At 46.6% G+C, this 19,977-nt stretch overlaps 1 protein-coding gene across 1 annotated transcript in view; it reads right to left on the bottom strand.

Annotated features, from left to right (window-relative positions):
• Nucleotides 1-19,977, bottom strand: part of ATRNL1 (attractin like 1) — a 313,371-nt gene that overhangs the window by 248,333 nt on the left and 45,061 nt on the right. The window contains exons 2-7 of the mRNA XM_072130772.1: nucleotides 9,387-9,470; nucleotides 9,033-9,146; nucleotides 8,510-8,638; nucleotides 8,044-8,252; nucleotides 448-622; nucleotides 255-351 (exon numbers count right to left, since the gene is read on the bottom strand). Of these exons, the coding sequence (XP_071986873.1) occupies nucleotides 255-351; nucleotides 448-622; nucleotides 8,044-8,252; nucleotides 8,510-8,638; nucleotides 9,033-9,146; nucleotides 9,387-9,470 (808 nt within the window). The remainder of the gene's footprint in view (nucleotides 1-254; nucleotides 352-447; nucleotides 623-8,043; nucleotides 8,253-8,509; nucleotides 8,639-9,032; nucleotides 9,147-9,386; nucleotides 9,471-19,977) is intronic.

Raw genomic sequence — 19,977 nt, 5'->3', positions numbered from 1 at the left:
TTTTTTCAGCAACACTCAGGGATAAAACAAGATGTGTTTCTGCATCAGTGTAGCTACAGCATTTTCAAGGTATGTTTGGTTTATAATGCATGATATCAAGTGGTAGATTTCCTATTAGTATGTGATGCTGTGGGTCACTGCTGCCATCTGGTGCTGAGCTCAGGTATGACAGGTGGCACTCGCCTTCTCAGGATCAGTAATGTGATGTCATTGTGACTACTGTACCATTACCTTTGTCCTCAGCCAATCCTCACCTGGTAGAGCGCCAGTGAGTGTCCGTATCTCTGAGCGGGGGCGATGTGCAGGGGGTTCACCGGGATGACGTTCCAGATGGTGCTCTCCACGTTATAGCTGGAAAATACAACATTAACAGATCACTGTCACTTCCAAGTAATGACAAAAGACTAAGGCCCATTACACAATATTAGACTTAAAGGGGTCACTTACTTTAGTACCATCTGGAAGGAGCTGTAATTGAAAGCATAGCCTCCGATCACCCACATGAACTTCCCATGCATGACCGTCTTGTGGGAGGCACGACCCACCGAGGGGCTGAACGGCTTCACATTGGGCAGGATCCAGTAAGATTCAGTGGAGGGGACACTGAGCGAGCAGTCAGGGCCTGAGTACAGAGAGATGATGGGACAGTCAGGTGACAGGCGATGCATCAATCACAAACATAATAATAGTAGAGACCAGAATAATCAATTGCTAAAACAACTAGCAGCCTGTAAATGTTACTGCTACAATGTAACACCTCAAACAGCCAGTAGATGTCACTGTAAATCACAAACCACCACTAAATGTCACTGTAAAACCACAAACCACCACTAGATGTCACTGTAACACCAAAAACCAACATAAGATGTCACTCTAAACAGTGATTTTCAACCTGTGTGCCGCGACACAAGGTTGAGTGTGCCGCGGGGGAAAGTTGCCCGAACTAGGCTGCCCCGGTGTCGAGCTGCCGCCGCGCCCCCGTATTTCTGCCCCATACTTACCTCCAAGTCCCGCGTCGGCGATCCGCCCGTCTTCTGTAGCTCCTGTACCGCGCGGCCCATGTCACGTGACTGACGCGACCTGACGTCAGGTCGCGTAAGTCACGTGACCAGAGGCGCGCGGTGCAGGAGCTACAGAAGGTGAGCGGATCGCCATTAGGAGTGACGCTACGCGGAAGAAGACATCAAGGGTAAGTATATAAGGTTATTATTTGTATAAGGAAGGTAGCAAGGGTTTTTTTTTTTTATTAGTAAAGGTAGGCTGGGGCTTTTTATTTGTTAAGGGAGGCCTCTAGGGCCTTTTAATTAGTAAAGAGGGGCCTCTAGGGCCTTTTAATTAGTAAAGGGGGGCCTCTAGGGCCTTTTAATTAGTAAAGGGGGGCCTCTAGGGCCTTTTAATTAGTAAAGGGGGGCCTCTAGGGCCTTTTAATTAGTAAAGGGGGGCCTCTAGGGCCTTTTAATTAGTAAAGGAGGGCCTCTAGGGCCTTTTAATTAGTAAAGGGGGGCCTCTAGGGCCTTTTAATTAGTAAAGGGGGGCCTCTAGGGCCTTTTAATTAGTAAAGGGGGGCCTCTAGGGCCTTTTAATTAGTAAAGGGGGGGCTCTAGGGCCTTTTAATTAGTAAAGGGGGGGCTCTAGGGCCTTTTAATTAGTAAAGGGGGGGCTCTAGGGCCTTTTAATTAGTAAAGGGGGGGCTCTAGGGCCTTTTAATTAGTAAAGGGGGGGCTCTAGGGCCTTTTAATTAGTAAAGGGGGGCTCTAGGGCCTTTTAAATAGTAAATGGAGGCCTCTAGGGCCTATTAATTAGTAAAGAGAGGCCGCTACGGGCTCTTAATTTGTAAAGGGAGGCAGCTACGGGCTCTTACTTTGTAATGGGAGACCGCTAGGGCCTTTTTATTAGTAAAGGGAGGCTGCTAGGGGCTTTTTATTAGTAAAGGGAGGCAGCTAGGGCCTTTTAATTAGTAAAGGGGGGGCTCTAGGGCCTTTTAATTAGTAAAGGGGGGCTCTAGGGCCTTTTAAATAGTAAATGGAGGCCTCTAGGGCCTATTAATTAGTAAAGAGAGGCCGCTACGGGCTCTTAATTTGTAAAGGGAGGCAGCTACGGGCTCTTACTTTGTAATGGGAGACCGCTAGGGCCTTTTTATTAGTAAAGGGAGGCCGCCAGGGGCTTTTTATTAGTAAAGGGAGGCCGCCAGGGGCTTTTTATTAGTAAAGGGAGGCAGCTAGGGGCTTTTTATTAGTAAAGGGAGGCCGCCAGGGGCTTTTTATTAGTAAAGGGAGGCAGCTAGGGCCTTTTTATTAGTAAAGGGAGGCTGCTAGGGCCTTTTTATTAGTAAAGGGAGGCAGCTAGGGCCTTTTTATTAGTAAAGGGAGGCAGCCAGGGCCTTTTTATTAGTAAAGGGAGGCTGCTAGGGCCTTTTTATTAGTAAAGGGAGGCTGCTAGGGCCTTTTTATTAGTAAAGGGAGGCAGCCAGGGCCTTTTTATTAGTAAAGGGAGGCTGCTAGGGCCTTTTTATTAGTAAAGGGAGGCTGCTAGGGCCTTTTTATTAGTAAAGGGAGGCCGCCAGGGGCTTTTTATTAGTAAAGGGAGGCCGCCAGGGGCTTTTTATTAGTAAAGGGAGGCCGCCAGGGGCTTTTTATTAGTAAAGGGAGGCAGCTAGGGCCTTTTTATTAGTAAAGGGAGGCAGCTAGGGCCTTTTTATTAGTAAAGGGAGGCATCTAGGGGCTTTTTATTAGTAAAGGGAGGCAGCTAGGGGCTTTTTATTAGTAAAGGGAGGCAGCTAGGGGCTTTTTATTAGTAAAGGGAGGCAGCCAGGGGCTTTTTATTAGTAAAGGGAGGCAGCCAGGGGCTTTTTATTAGTAAAGGGAGGCAGCCAGGGGCTTTTTATTAGTAAAGGGAGGCAGCCAGGGGCTTTTTATTAGTAAAGGGAGGCAGCCAGGGGCTTTTTATTAGTAAAGGGAGGCAGCCAGGGCCTTTTTATTAGTAAAGGGAGGCAGCCAGGGGCTTTTTATTAGTAAAGGGAGGCAGCCAGGGGCTTTTTATTAGTAAAGGGAGGCAGCTAGGGGCTTTTTATTAGTAAAGGGAGGCAGCCAGGGGCTTTTTATTAGTAAAGGGAGGCAGCCAGGGCCTTTTTATTAGTAAAGGGAGGCCTTTTATGACTGTTTTAGTGTCATTTTGTGCTATTTTGGTTGGTGGTGTGCCCCAGGATTTTCTAAGTATAAAAAGTGTGCCGCGGCTCAAAAAAGGTTGAAAATCACTGCTCTAATACCACAAACCACCTTTAACCCCTTATCACCGACACTAGTTTTCAGCTCAGTGACCAGACTTGATTTGTCAAATCTGCCCTGTCTCACGATAATTGGTTATAACTTCGGAACGCTTTAACATATCCAGGTGATTTTGAGAATGTTTTCTCGTGACGCATTGTACTTCATGTTAGTTATAAAATTTAAGTGATAATTTTTGCGTTTCGTTCTGAAAAAAAGTGAAAATTTGGCAAAAGTTTGTAAAAATTCTTCATTTTCCAAGTTTGAAATGTTCTGGTTTCCAGACAAGATGTAAAACTACCCAAAAAGCTTGATAATTAACATTTACAGAATGTCTTCTTTATGTTGAGATGATATTTTATGCAACCTCTCACTTTTCTAGGATGTTATGAGGTGCAGAACTTTAGGTGCGATTTTTCTCATTTTCATGAAAATTGCCAAAATTCACATTCTGAGGGACAACTCAGCTTTCAAGTGACTTTGAGAGGCCTAAATAATAGTAAAACCCCATAAATTACCCCACTATAGAAACTTCACCCCTCAACGTATGTAAAACAACTTCTATTGAGTCTATTAACCCTTTAAGTGTTTCACATGGGTTAAAACAATATGGACCTGCGATTTAGAAACTTTTCAATTTTTTTGGGAAATACATTCATTTAGGCCAAACTGACATTTTCATAATAAATTAAATGATGAAACGCACTGCAACGCTTGATGCCCAATTCCTCCCGAGTGTACTGATACCCCATATGTGGTGGTAAACTTCTGTACGGGCGCACGGCCGAGTATAGAATGAATGGAGGCGCCATTCACTGCAGATTTGTATTGTCACATTGTACGACCTATACATTTTTATTTTTTTTTGTTATTATTTGCTTATTTTTTGCGGGATGAGATACAATGTATAGATAATTTATTTTGGGAGTCTAAAGCTTATTCATGAGATTTTATTAACTATTTCAAGGGGGACACAAACAAAATCATCAATTTTTATTTTGGATTTTTAGCATTTTTTTCCCCCGCTCACCGTAACGTAAAAATAATATTTTATCTTTATTCTCTGGTCACTACGATTGCGTTGTTACCTCATTTATATAGTTTTTCTCATCTTTGCTCAATTTTACTGAGCAAAACCAATATTGGAGAATATCTCATTGTTTTTACTATTGACAACTTTTCAGGGCCATAACTTCTGTATTTTTCTGTTGTCAGATCTGGTTGAGGGCTAATTTTTTGTGTAAAGAGTTGTTCTATTCAGTCGTATCATATTAGGGAACATAGCTTTTTTTGATCACTTTTTAGAACATTTTTTGTGATGGTGTTTGATGAAAAATTGTATATTACGGGGAGTTTTTCGTGTTTTGTTTTTTGTTGTTCACCGAGCGGGTTCAATATTGATTTAGATTTATTGTACAGATTAATGCAGACGCGGTGATACCAAATATGTACGTGTTTTTGTGTTCTTGTGTTTTATATACTTTATTTGCATTTTATGTGTAACTGGGGAGATTACGGGACTTTTATTTTTTTTTTTTTTTTTTTTTTTTACTTTTTTTACAATTTCCATCCTTTGGTTTGAACAAGCGATCGTCCGATGCATGCATGCTCAGTTACTTATAGCCGGGTCCTGCCAGGAAGGCAGAACCCGCCGAAAAGATGAGCTGGAAGCCTCGGGTCACTCGCCGGACCCGGGGGCAGCGGCAGGATACACGTGGGACACACTTGCACACCCGTGATATCACAGCCCGACACCCGTGATATCACAGCCCGACACCGGCACCAGCGAGACCCGGTGTCCCGAAATCTTCTTCTGACGTGCCGCCATAGAAAGGCGTCGCATCAGAAGAAGTACCCTTAATGACCGCCGTAAAAAAACGATACGGGGGTCATTAAGGGGTTAAGATGTCACTGCTACATAGATGTTGCTGTAACACTATAAACTACCACAAGAAGTCACTGTAACACCACACACTACCACCAGATGTTGTTGTAACACTACAAAGCACCACTAGATGTCACTGTAACACCACACACTACCAATAGATGTCGTTGTAACACCCCAAACCACCGGTGGAGGGGAAACAGAGCGAGCAGTCAGGGCCTGAGTACAGGGAGATGATGGAACAGTCAGGTGACAGACGCTGCCTCAGTCACAAACTTAAAGAGAACCCGTCATGTAAAATAACCCCCTAAACTAAATATATTATCATAAACTGCCATTAGAGAGCATTGCCTCTATCCCTTCATTGTCCCTCTACATGCCTGTAAACCTAAGCAATGAGGTCCTAAAGCTGTACGCAAATGACCTGTGAAATGTCCAATGAAGCATTAGCATATTCAAGCTGTCCACTCTATTCATGAGTGGGAGGCACAGCCACACCCCCAGTGCATGACTGACAGCCTGTATAATGATGTGAGGCTGTATAATGATGTGCTTCCTGGTGCTGGTGGCCACGCCCCCTGCAGCCTGTGTGTGCATGTGGGTGTGTTTAGGAGAGATACAACAGCTCCAGGATACAGCCATGTTATAGCAGAACATGTCAGATTCATGTGTAGCTGATGTCTGTGTCTCTCACCTGTATATTAGGAGGATGCAGCAGGATGTCAGCAGATGCAGCACACACACCAGCAATGCTTTACTATACTGTCCGGATATGGGAATTGTTTGCGCTACCTTTGGTAGTGTTAGTAGTCAATAATTGTTTCTAAATCCCTGCCGTGACAGTTGGTCCTATCTTCTATTTGTTGATATTACTATACATTACACACAGACATGAGCAGGGGGAGGAGAGGGGAGGGGTAACAGGGGTGACATCACTGCCTCTGACCATGTGACCAGCCTCATTTACATGATAAAAAATAGATGATTTTACAATGAATAATGTAAGAAATAACTAGATAAAGGCTGGGATGGGATCCTTGTGAGCTGCTCCAACAGGTAGTAGTGACAGGACTAGTGACACAGACCTGATGACAGGTGTCCTTTAATGATAATAGAGACTAGAATGATCAAATGCAAAAAAGGCTAACAGCCTGTAAATGTTACCCTAATGTAACACCACAAACAGCCAGTAGATGTCATTATAACACCACAAACCAGCAGTAGATGTCACTGTAACACCCCAAACCACCAATAGATGTCACTGTAACATAGATGTCGCTGTAACACCACAAACCACCACTAGATGTCACTGGAACAACACACAGTACCACTAGATGTCCCTGTAACACCCCAAACTACCACTAGATTACACTGTAACAAAACAAATCACCACTAGATGTCACTGTAACACTACACACTACCAATAGATGTCGTTGTAACACTACACACTACCAATAGATGTCGTTGTAACACCCCAAACCACCGGTACAGGGAGATGATGTAAGCATCAGATTAGACCAACATTAATGGGGAATAACATGGAGGGGGCTACAATAGGTTTTTTTAATACAGGCAATGAGGGATACATGTGTGTAAAATGAATCAGACTTACTTAGTCAGTGTGTGATTAATATTCAGGAGTATTCAAAGACAGAGTACTTTAGAGTATGTATTTTGGAATCAGTTAGCAGATAACAGTCTGTGTGAGCACAACAATTAGACCAAGTCATACTGACGGGGGAGAGGATTAGCCCCCAATTGCTCCAGAGCTTCTCCCCCCGGACCACTGAGAATTGAGGAATGTTTTTTATTAACGTTGGTTTAATCTGATACTTACATACAATAAAACAATAGCCCCCCTGCTTAACCCTTTAAATTTAACACTTTAAAGAGTGATGTGTCTGTCACACTATATACCACCGCTAGATGTGTCTGTAACACTATATGTCGCCACTAGATGTCACTGTAACACTATATACCACCACTGGATGTCGCTGTAACAATATATACCACCACTAGATGTCGCTGTAACACTATATACCACCACTGGATGTCGCTGTAACACTATATACCACCACTAGATGTCGCTGTAACACTATATACCGCCACTAGATGTCACTGTAACACTATATGTCGCCACTGGATGTCGCTGTAACAATATATACCGCCACTGGATGTCGCTGTAACAATATATACCGCCACTGGATGTCGCTGTAACACTATATATCACCACTAGATGTGTCTGTAACACTATATACCACCACTGGATGTCGCTGTAACACTATATACCGCCACTAGATGTCGCTGTAACACTATATACCACCACTAGATGTCGCTGTAACACTATATATCACCACTAGATGTCGCTGTAACACTATATATCGCCACTAGATGTCGCTGAAACGCTATATACCACCACTGGATGTCGCTGTAACACTATATACCACCACTAGATGTCGCTGTAATGCTTTATACCGCCACTAGATGTCACTGTAACACTATATGTCGCCACTGGATGTCGCTGTAACAATATATACCGCCACTGGATGTCGCTGTAACAATATATACCGCCACTGGATGTCGCTGTAACACTATATATCACCACTAGATGTGTCTGTAACACTATATACCACCACTGGATGTCGCTGTAACACTATATACCGCCACTAGATGTCGCTGTAACACTATATACCACCACTAGATGTCGCTGTAACACTATATATCACCACTAGATGTCGCTGTAACACTATATATCGCCACTAGATGTCGCTGTAACGCTATATACCACCACTGGATGTCGCTGTAACACTATATACCACTACTAGATGTCGCTGTAACGCTATATACCACCACTATACACACTGTGGTAGTGATGTTTGATGATGCGGTTCTCACCTTGCCAGCTGTCATTGCACACGCACAGCTTCTCGCCGGTCAGGTCGCAGTATCCGTGGTCGGGGCTGCCGCAGTTATTCTTGCAGTAGGGGATGTCGCAGGCTTCGCCCTTCCAGTACTTGTCGCACTCGCAGTACACGCGTCCGGGGACGGAGCTGCTCGTCGTGCACTTGCCGTGGCCGGAGCAGTTGCTGGGACAGGAGTTTATCCTGCGGAGGAAACCATGAAGAAGTTGTGTATTAGAGGAGGAGGACACAGTGTAACTTCCCACATATCACCAGGGCGGCGCCATACTGACTACATGTAATGACACACTGCTTTGGGGAACAGGGAACTGGGTTATTCAGAGCAAGGGATCTGTCACAATGTGCCCACTTCATGTCACCACAGAAGCCAATGTCACCATATTATTGCGGGACACGTAGAAGACACTGAGGATGTGAATGAGCCCCTCTCCTTTACGTACGAGTAAAAGATGTTGAATCCCGTGAGGTTATACGCGGCGTCACTAAAGAAGTGTAAGAGGGCGAATCCTGACGTGGTGACCACCTCTGGGACCGTCTCATTACCAGCAGCTTCAGGGACGATGAGACCGCTGCAGGGAGAGAACACAGGGGGTTACAGGGGGAAGCCTGCACCGATACATTGTAACAAACCTGCACCGATACATTGTAACAAAGCCTGCAGCTAGGAGAATGTGGGGGGCAGTATGTGGAGGTGTGGGGGGGGGGGGTAGGTAATGGAAGGACAGTATGAGGAGGTAGGGGGATGAGGTGGGGGCAGCCTGAAGAGCTGGGGGGATGAAATGAGGGCAGTATGAGGAGGTGGGATGGGGGGTAAGGGAAGGACAGTATGAGGAGGTGGGGGGGGGGGATAAGGAGGGGAGGAGGAGGAGGCGGGGGCAGTATTAGGACACAGAGCAGTATAAGAAGGAGGGGAGGAGGAGGTGGCGGGGGCGGTATGACCCTCTGACCCCAGGCACGGCTCACCTCAGGACAGCGATGAGGGGGGAGTAGATGGAGTCCCCGTCGTACACGTACATGTGGTCCCAGCTACATTCTGTGGCAAAGTGATTGAAGCGTAACCTCAGGACGGCGTTGGAGCTGCAAATAAAGAAGACGGGAAATCAGCGCCAATCAGAGACCTCCCTCACCCGCAGCTACAGCGCCATCACAAAAAGAGGGTTTCAATTGTATAACTTTTTTCGTGGGCAAACCCCTGTAAGTAGCACAAAGTTGTCTGAAGTCTCTGACCGTAAATAGAAGACTGAAAAAAAGGTGATAATAAGAAGCCGAAATATAACCGTGTCACACAGGAGAGCAGCGGGGACCGGAGACACTCACTAGCCCTCGATCAGCCAGGTGCACTTGGTCTTGTACTTGTAGTTGATTGGTCCGTCTGTCAGATATCCTGATGGCTCCGTCAGCCTGCAAGACACAAAGTGGCAGAGAGGTAAGTGACAGGGGGCGACACTGAGCCTAATACCCTCCAGGTGCAAGATACTGGGAAAGCAGGAAGACAAGTGTGAGGCACCACTAGGGGGAGCTCCTAATATACTGATCATACACCACCACTAGGGGAAGCTCACTACATACAGATTATACAGCCACCACTAGGGGGAGCTCACTACATACAGATTATACACAACCACTAGGAGGAGCTCACTACATAGATTATAGAGCCACCACCAGGGGGAGCTCACTACATACAGATTATACACCACCACTAGGGGGAGCTCACTACATACAGATTATACACAACCACTAGGAGGAGCTTACTACATACAGATTATACACCACCACTAGGGGGAGGTCACTACATACAGATTATACAGCCACCACTAGGGGGAGCTCACTACATACAGATTATACACCACCACTAGGAGGAGCTCACTACATACAGATTATACACAACCACTAGGAGGAGCTCACTACATACAGATTATACAGCCACCACTAGGGGGAGCTCACTACATACAGATTATACAGCCACCACTAGGGGGAGCTCACTACATACAGATTATACACAACCACTAGGGGGAGATCACTACATACAGATTATACAGACACCACTAGGGGGAGCTCACTACATACAGATTATACAGTCACCACTAGGGGGAGCTCACTACATACAGATTATACACCACCACTAGGGGGAGCTCACTACATACAGATTATACACCACCACTAGGGGAAGCTCACTACATACAGATTATACACCACCACTAGGGGAAGCTCACTACATACAGATTATACAGCCACCACTAGGGGGAGATCACTACATACAGATTATACAGCCACCACTAGGGGGAGATCACTACATACAGATTATATAGTCATCACTAGGAGAAGCTCACTACATACAGATTATACAGCCACCACTAGGGGGAGCTCACTACATATAGATTATACATAACCACTAGGGGGAGCTCCTCACATACAGATTATACACCACCACTAGGGGGAGCTCACTACATACAGATTATACACCACCACTAGGGGGAGCTCACTACATATAGACCATACACCACCACTAGGAGGAGCTCACTACATACAGATTATAAAACCACCATTTCATGAACAGTCTTTTGTTCCCTGTTACATCCCTATTGAGAAGAAGCAGTGACATTATGGCGGATGGGTGTTTTAGTATTTCTGTGTTGTATGTGGCAGGTGATGGTTGCACATTGTGTGAATATTTCAGCATTGCCCTCCGTGGTGCCCCCATCACTCTGCCTCCTCAGATGATGACAGCCTGGCTGCACTCTCCCCTGGCACAATGGGCATGTACCCTGCATAATGCTGAGTGACAGGGCGGCATTGCCCGCGGCTGGTAGCAGCAGGCACTTTCTTCTCCTTCACCGGGTCATGCAAGGAAAAGCAAAATCCTTCCGAAAACTGGTGAAAGTGGAGCCAGTGCCTGTAGCGACCAATCAGAAGATGACAAACATATAAACACATTGAGGGGGATTCATGATATTGCATTTGGGCTGCTTTTACCGCACTTTCTGCCTCTTTTCTGTTTCTGATTGTTTTAATACTTGCATTTTCCCAAAATAATAATTTTTCTGATTTCATCAACTTTATTTTTCTCTAAATGTGGGCGTGGTTTCACAGATCCGACCAATTTCAATTTTGTGTCACTGCTTAGACCAGCTAAAAAGTGTTCTAAATTTTCCTCAGAAACAATTACGGTAGCCACATAAATGAAGACAAAGACAAAAGAAAAAGCAAAGCTGATGTAAGATAAAATAACAAATCTGCCCCACTGTTACTTCAACCAGGGTCTGATAAAACACATCCGCCAGCCCGTCCATAACCTCCCCAGCCCGTCCATGACCTCCCCAGCCCGTCCATGACCTCTCCAGCCTGTCCATGACCTCGCCAGCCCATCCATGACCTCTCCAGCCCGTCCATGACCTCGCCAGCCCGTCCATGACCTCGCCAGCCCGTCCATGACCTCGCCAGTCCGTCCATGACCTCGCCAGCCCGTCCATGACCTCGCCAGCCCATCTATGTCCTCGCCAGCCCTTGCAGGATGTCACCAGCCCGTTCATTACATGATCAGCCCGTCCATGACCTCCCCAGCTCGTCCATGACCTCCCCAGCCCGTCCATGACCTCCCCAGCCCGTCCATGACGTCACCAGCCCGTCCATGACGTCACCAGCCCGTCCATGACCTCCCCAGCCCGTCCATGACGTCACCAGCCCGTCCATGACATCCCCGACCTGTAAATGACGTCACCAGCCCGTCCATGACCTCCCCAGCCCGTCCATGACGTCACCAGCCCGTCCATGACATCCCCGACCTGTAAATGACGTCACCAGCCCGTCCATGACCTCCCCAGCCCGTCCATGACCTCCCCAGCCCGTCCATGACATCCCCGACCTGTAAATGACGTCACCAGCCCGTCCATGACCTCCCCAGCCCGTCCATGACATCACTAGCCCGTCCATGACCTCCCCAACCTGTAAATGATGTCAGCAGCCCGTCCATGACCTCCCCAGCCCGTCCATGACGTCACCAGCCCGTCCATGACCTCCCCAGCCCGTCCATGACCTCCCCAGCCCGTCCATGACGTCACCAGCCCGTCCATGACGTCACCAGCCCGTCCATGACATCCCCAACCTGTAAATGATGTCAGCAGGCCGTCCATGACCTCCCCGGCCCGTCCATGACATCACCAGCCTGTCCATGACGTCACCAGCCCGTCCATGACCTCCCCAGCCCGTCCATGACGTCACCAGCCCGTCCATGACCTCCCCAGCCCGTCCATGACCTCCCCAGCCCGTCCATGACCTCCCCAGCCCGTCCATGACGTCACCAGCCCGTCCATGACGTCACCAGCCCGTCCATGACCTCCCCAGCCCGTCCATGACCTCCCCAGCCCGTCCATGACCTCCCCAGCCCGTCCAGCCCGTCCATGACCTCCCCAGCCCGTCCATGACCTCCCCAGCCCGTCCATGACCTCCCCAGCCCGTCCATGACGTCACCAGCCCGTCCATGACCTCCCCAGCCCGTCCATGACGTCACCAGCCCGTCCATGACATCACCAGCTCGTCCATGACATCCCCAACCTGTAAATGACGTCACCAGCCCGTCCATGACCTCCCCAGCCCGTCCATGACGTCACCAGCCCGTCCATGACCTCCCCAGCCCGTCCATGACCTCCCCAGCCCGTCCATGACGTCACCAGCCCGTCCATGACGTCACCAGCCCGTCCATGACATGCCCAACCTGTAAATGATGTCAGCAGCCCGTCCATGACCTCCCCAGCCCGTCCATGACGTCACCAGCCCGTCCATGACGTCACCAGCCCGTCCATGACATCCCCAACCTGTAAATGATGTCAGCAGCCCGTCCATGACCTCCACGGCCCGTCCATGAACTCCCCGGCCCGTGCATGACCTCCCCGGCCCGTCCATGACGTCACCAGCCCGTCCATGACGTCACCAGCCCGTCCATGACGTCACCAGCCCGTCCATGACGTCACCAGCCCGTCCATGACCTCACCAGCCCGTCCATGACATCACCAGCCCGTCCATGACCTCCCCAGCCCGTCCATGACCTCCCCAACCTGTAAATGATGTCAGCAGCCCGTCCATGACCTCCCCAGCCCGTCCATGACCTCCCCAGCCCGTCCATGACATCACCAGCCTGTCCATGACATCACCAGCCTGTCCATGACGTCACCAGCCCGTCCATGACCTCCCCAGCCTGTCCATGACGTCACCGGCCCGTCCATAACATCACCAGCCTGTCCATAACATCACCAGCCCGTCCATGACATCACCAGCCTGTCCATAACATCACCAGCCTGTCCATGACCTCCCCAGCCCGTCCATAACATCACCAGCCCGTCCATGACATCACCAGCCTGTCCATGACCTCCCCAGCCCGTCCATGACGTCTAAAACAAGTAATAACTAATATCTGGTCAAAAACGTGTAAAGTTTTGTAGAAAAAGTCTTAGTCTCTGCCCATTGCCCTGGATACGCCACCATGTGATCAGCACAGGAGAAATCAGGAGGCAATTGAGCGGGAGCTCAGCAATAAGGGGTTAATCCCCCCCATGGAAAGTGTGACGGCCGGAGCACGATAAATCCGGCGCACAGTCATGGTGCTGGTTGCTAGGAGACAGTCGGAATAATTGAAGAAAAAAAAACAGAATAAAGATGTCTCCGTGCTTTGCCTCTTCCCCACATGTGTATTGTCTGCAGTCTTGTGTGTGTCCTACAGGGGGCGCCACCATATAATAAATACTACACTCTAGACTACTATGCTGCGCTGTTCTTGAATGCCCGACGAGGATTCGGAGCTGCCGCGAATCACTAAGATCGTGCGTCCAATATCCTGCATGTGTCGCTTCCCCACTCAGGTCCCCGGAGTTCACCTTCTTCTTCCAGATGCATGTAAGTGCTGATCTTGCGTCACAATTTGGTTTTTAAATTCTGCGGTTTGTCTGAATCAGTCGGGTTGTCCGCCGGCCAAGCCCCCCGATTTGTGTCACATGCAAGCCGGCGCCGATGCACCACAATCCCATCGCGTGCGCCAAAAACCCGGAACAATTTAGCGCAAAACTGAAAAAAAAAATCGCAAAACCTGACGGAAATGCGTCCATTGTGTCTCCTCAGGGTTCACCTTATCTGGAAATAATCTATATCTCCACTCATCCTGATCTACCAGGTGCATGAACAGCATCTCAGAACCACAGTGAGGACTGGAGCAGAAACATTCCGGGTCTGAGCAGAACAAACCCCCGAAATCCTATGAACACCGACCCGGGGTGACATGTGCTGACAGTTACCAAGGAGACATCTGGGAATCCTGCCCGTCCTTCTGATGTAGTATTGTTGTGGGCAGAATGTGGAGCGCTGCTCCGGGGGGTTCAGGAAGCGGGTCTCTCTATTAATTACACATGTCAATGGCCGCAGTGTATCATCTGTAGCGTCACCCACACACGCGCCAAATATTCACTACAAACAACACCAGGAAGAGGGTGCTACAGACATCATCCCTGACCCCAGGAGCTCACAATCTAATCCCCCTACAATATATCACTCCCATCATCCCTGACCCCAGGAACTCACAGTCCTGCGTTTGCGCCAAATTTATTACTGATGTGCGTCACAATTCTGTAGCATGAACAAAGTACACCATAAAAAATGGTGACACTCCCCGAGCAGTGCAGGGGGCGCCAGAACCATGAAGAGCCAATGCCAGTTTTGATGGATCTGGCGCCCCCTGCTCACTCCAAAGGCAAACTGCACATAGTACAGACTGCACTGGTTCTGATATAGTTGGCCCAATATATTACTCGCTTCATCCCTGACCCCAAGAGCTCACAATCTTATCTCCCAATCACACACAATGGACCAGATATATTATTTTTGTCTTAGTTTTAATCTTTGTGGATTACCTACATATTCTCTTGCCTCTTGCTGTGCTGTTCCACAATTTTTTTTTCTGTCTACTACATGATCTGTACTCAGAGAGATTATCACTGTGTTATCTGTGGTGTTACATAGGACTGCAGGACACATCTACTACATGATCTGTACTCAGAGAGATTATCACTGTGTTATCTGTGGTGTTACATAGGACTGCAGGACACATCTACTACATGATCTGTACTCAGAGATATCACTGTATTATCTGTGGTGTTACATAGGACTGCAGGACACATCTACTACATGATCTGTACTCAGAGATATCACTGTGTTATCTGTGGTGTTACATAGGACTGCAGGACACATCACTACATGATCTGTACTCAGAGATATCACTGTGTTATCTGTGGTGTTACATAGGACTGCAGGACACATCTACTACATGATCTGTACTCAGAGATATCACTGTGTTATCTGTGGTGTTACATAGGACTGCAGGACACATCACTACATGATCTGTACTCAGAGATATCACTGTGTTATCTGTGGTGTTACATAGGACTGCAGGACACATCTACTACATGATCTGTACTCAGAGATATCACTGTGTTATCTGTGGTGTTACATAGGACTGCAGGACACATCTACTACATGATCTGTACTCAGAGATATCACTGTGTTATCTGTGGTGTTACATAGGACTGCAGGTCACATCTACTACATGATCTGTACTCAGGGAGATATCACTGTGTTATCTGTGGTGTTACATAGGACTGCAGGACACATCTACTACATGATCTGTACTCAGAGATATCACTGTGTTATCTGTGGTGTTACATAGGACTGCAGGTCACATCTACTACATGATCTGTACTCAGGGAGATATCACTGTGTTATCTGTGGCGTTACATAGGACTGCAGGATACATCTACTACATGATCTGTACTCAGAGATATCACTGTGTTATCTGTGGTGTTACATAGGACTGCAGGACACATCTACTACATGATCTGTACTCAGAGATATCACTGTGTTATCTGTGGTGTTACATAGGACTGCAGGATACATCTACTACATGATCTGTACTCAGAGATATCACTGTGTTATCTGTGGTGTTACATAGGACTGCAGGATACATCTACTACATGATCTGTACTCAGAGATATCACTGTGTTATCTGTGGTGTTACATAGGACTGCAGGACACATCTACTACATGATCTGTACTCAGAGAGATATCACTGTGTTATCTGTGGTGTTACATAGGACTGCAGGACACATCTACTACATGATCTGTACTCAGAGAGATATCACTGTGCTATCTGTGCTGTTACATAGGACTGCAGGACACATCTACTACATGATCTGTACTCAGAGATATCACTGTGTTATCTGTGGTGTTACATAGGACTGCAGGACACATCTACTACATGATCTGTACTCAGAGATATCACTGTGTTATCTGTGGTGTTACATAGGATTGCAGGACACATCTACTACATGATCTGTACTCAGAGATATCACTGTGTTATCTGTGGTGTTACATAGGACTGCAGGACACATCTACTACATAATCTGTACTCAGAGATATCACTGTGTTATCTGTGGTGTTACATAGGACTGCAGGTCACATCTACTACATGATCTGTACTCAGAGAGATATCACTGTGTTATCTGTGGTGTTACATAGGACTGCAGGACACATCTACTACATGATCTGTACTCAGGGATATCACTGTGTTATCTGTGGTGTTACATAGGACTGCAGGACACATCTACTACATGATCTGTACTCAGGGATATCAGTGTGTTATCTGTGGTGTTACATAGGACTGCAGGACACATCTACTACATGATCTGTACTCAGAGAGATATCACTGTGTTATCTGTGGTGTTACATAGGACTGCAGGACACATCTACTACATGATCTGTACTCAGAGATATCACTGTATTATCTGTGGTGTTACATAGGACTGCAGGACACATCTACTACATGATCTGTACTCAGAGAGATATCACTGTGTTATCTGTGGTGTTACATAGGACTGCAGGACACATCTACTACATGATCTGTACTCAGAGAGATATCACTGTGTTATCTGTGGTGTTACATAGGACTGCAGGACACATCTACTACATGATCTGTACTCAGAGAGATATCACTGTGCTATCTGTGGTGTTACATAGGACTGCAGGACACATCTACTACATGATCTGTACTCAGAGATATCACTGTATTATCTGTGGTGTTACATAGGACTGCAGGACACATCTACTACATGATCTGTACTCAGAGAGATATCACTGTGTTATCTGTGGTGTTACATAGGACTGCAGGACACATCTACTACATGATCTGTACTCAGAGAGATTATCACTGTGTTATCTGTGGTGTTACATAGGACTGCAGGACACATCTACTACATGATCTGTACTCAGAGAGATATCACTGTGCTATCTGTGGTGTTACATAGGACTGCAGGACACATCTACTACATAATCTGTACTCAGAGATATCACTGTGTTATCTGTGGTGTTACATAGGACTGCAGGACACATCTACTACATGATCTGTACTCAGAGAGATATCACTGTGTTATCTGTGGTGTTACATAGGACTGCAGGACACATCTACTACATGATCTGTACTCAGGGATATCACTGTGTTATCTGTGGTGTTACATAGGACTGCAGGACACATCTACTACATGATCTGTACTCAGAGATATCACTGTGTTATGTGTGGTGTTACATAGGACTGCAGGTCACATCTACGACATGATCTGTACTCAGAGATATATCACTGTGTTATCTGTGGTGTTACATAGGACTGCAGGACACATCTACTACATGATCTGTACTCAGGGATATCAGTGTGTTATCTGTGGTGTTACATAGGACTGCAGGACACATCTACTACATGATCTGTACTCAGAGAGATATCACTGTGTTATCTGTGGTGTTACATAGGACTGCAGGACACATCTACTACATGATCTGTACTCAGAGAGATATCACTGTGTTATCTGTGGTGTTACATAGGACTGCAGGTCACATCTACTACATGATCTGTACTCAGAGATATCACTGTGTTATCTGTGGTGTTACATAGGACTGCAGGACACATCTACTACATGATCTGTACTCAGAGATATCACTGTGTTATCTGTGGTGTTACATAGGACTGCAGGACACATCTACTACATGATCTGTACTCAGAGATATCACTGTGTTATCTGTGGTGTTACATAGGACTGCAGGACACATCTACTACATGATCTGTACTCAGAGAGATATCACTGTGTTATCTGTGGTGTTACATAGGACTGCAGGACACATCTACTACATGATCTGTACTCAGAGAGATATCACTGTGTTATCTGTGGTGTTACATAGGACTGCAGGACACATCTACTACATGATCTGTACTCAGGGATATCACTGTGTTATCTGTGGTGTTACATAGGACTGCAGGACACATCTACTACATGATCTGTACTCAGAGAGATATCACTGTGTTATCTGTGGTGTTACATAGGACTGCAGGACACATCTACTACACGATCTGTACTCAGGGATATCACTGTGTTATCTGTGGTGTTACATAGGACTGCAGGACACATCTACTACATGATCTGTACTCAGAGATATCACTGTATTATCTGTGGTGTTACATAGGACTGCAGGACACATCTACTACATGATCTGTACTCAGAGAGATATCACTGTGTTATCTGTGGTGTTACATAGGACTGCAGGACACATCTACTACATGATCTGTACTCAGAGAGATATCACTGTGTTATCTGTGGTGTTACATAGGACTGCAGGACACATCTACTACATGATCTGTACTCAGAGATATCACTGTGTTATCTGTGGTGTTACATAGGACTGCAGGTCACATCTACTACATGATCTGTACTCAGAGATATCACTGTGTTATCTGTGGTGTTACATAGGACTGCAGGACACATCTACTACATGATCTGTACTCAGAGATATCACTGTGTTATCTGTGGTGTTACATAGGACTGCAGGACACATCTACTACATGATCTGTACTCAGGGATATCACTGTGTTATCTGTGGTGTTACATAGGACTGCAGGACACATCTACTACATGATCTGTACTCAGAGAGATATCACTGTGTTATCTGTGGTGTTACATAGGACTGCAGGACACATCTACTACACGATCTGTACTCAGGGATATCACTGTGCTATCTGTGGTGTTACATAGGACTGCAGGACACATATACTACATGATCTGTACTCAGAGATATCACTGTGTTATCTGTGGTGTTACATAGGACTGCAGGGCACATCTACTACATGATCTGTACTCAGAGAGATATCACTGTGTTATCTGTGGTGTTACATAGGACTGCAGGTCACATCTACTACATGATCTGTACTCAGAGATATCACTGTGTTATCTGTGGTGTTACATAGGACTGCAGGACACATCTACTACATGATCTGTACTCAGAGATATCACTGTGTTATCTGTGGTGTTACATAGGACTGCAGGACACATCTACTACACGATCTGTACTCAGGGATATCACTGTGTTATCTGTGGTGTTACATAGGACTGTAGATCCTATGTAGGTTTTGTCTTGTTCCCCTTCCTCCATGTAGATGATAGTAAGGAGACTCTCCGCTCCACCTCTATTCTAAAGGTCAGGTATCCAGCAGTCAGGTCGATGCTTAGCACATAATACGGGGCTGTACACAGCGGGCAGTCAGTAGACCCTACACTGCAGCATCTATATGTGGGGCGATGATGAGAAATGGGCGGGGGGATGTCATTAATAAAGACATAAATTAGGGAGGGGGGGATACAGAGAATGTGGACCCCTGGCTGCTCCCCCCATTACACCCAGTCATGCTCGAGGGGTTAATGATATCCCAGCTACTTCAGGTGCCATATTTGAAATCCTCTGTGCTGCTGTGACGCTGCTCAATACATGATTAAACTCCAGGCCTCCTATGAGATCAGCAAACTCCTCTCCTGAAATCCTCTGTGCTGCTGTGACG

This window comes from Engystomops pustulosus, chromosome 11 (assembly GCF_040894005.1).
Source record: "Engystomops pustulosus chromosome 11, aEngPut4.maternal, whole genome shotgun sequence".
In the NCBI taxonomy this organism is placed as follows: Eukaryota; Metazoa; Chordata; class Amphibia; order Anura; family Leptodactylidae; genus Engystomops; species Engystomops pustulosus.
Note: the sequence above shows the minus strand (reverse complement) of the source record. Positions and strands in the feature narration are given on the sequence as shown.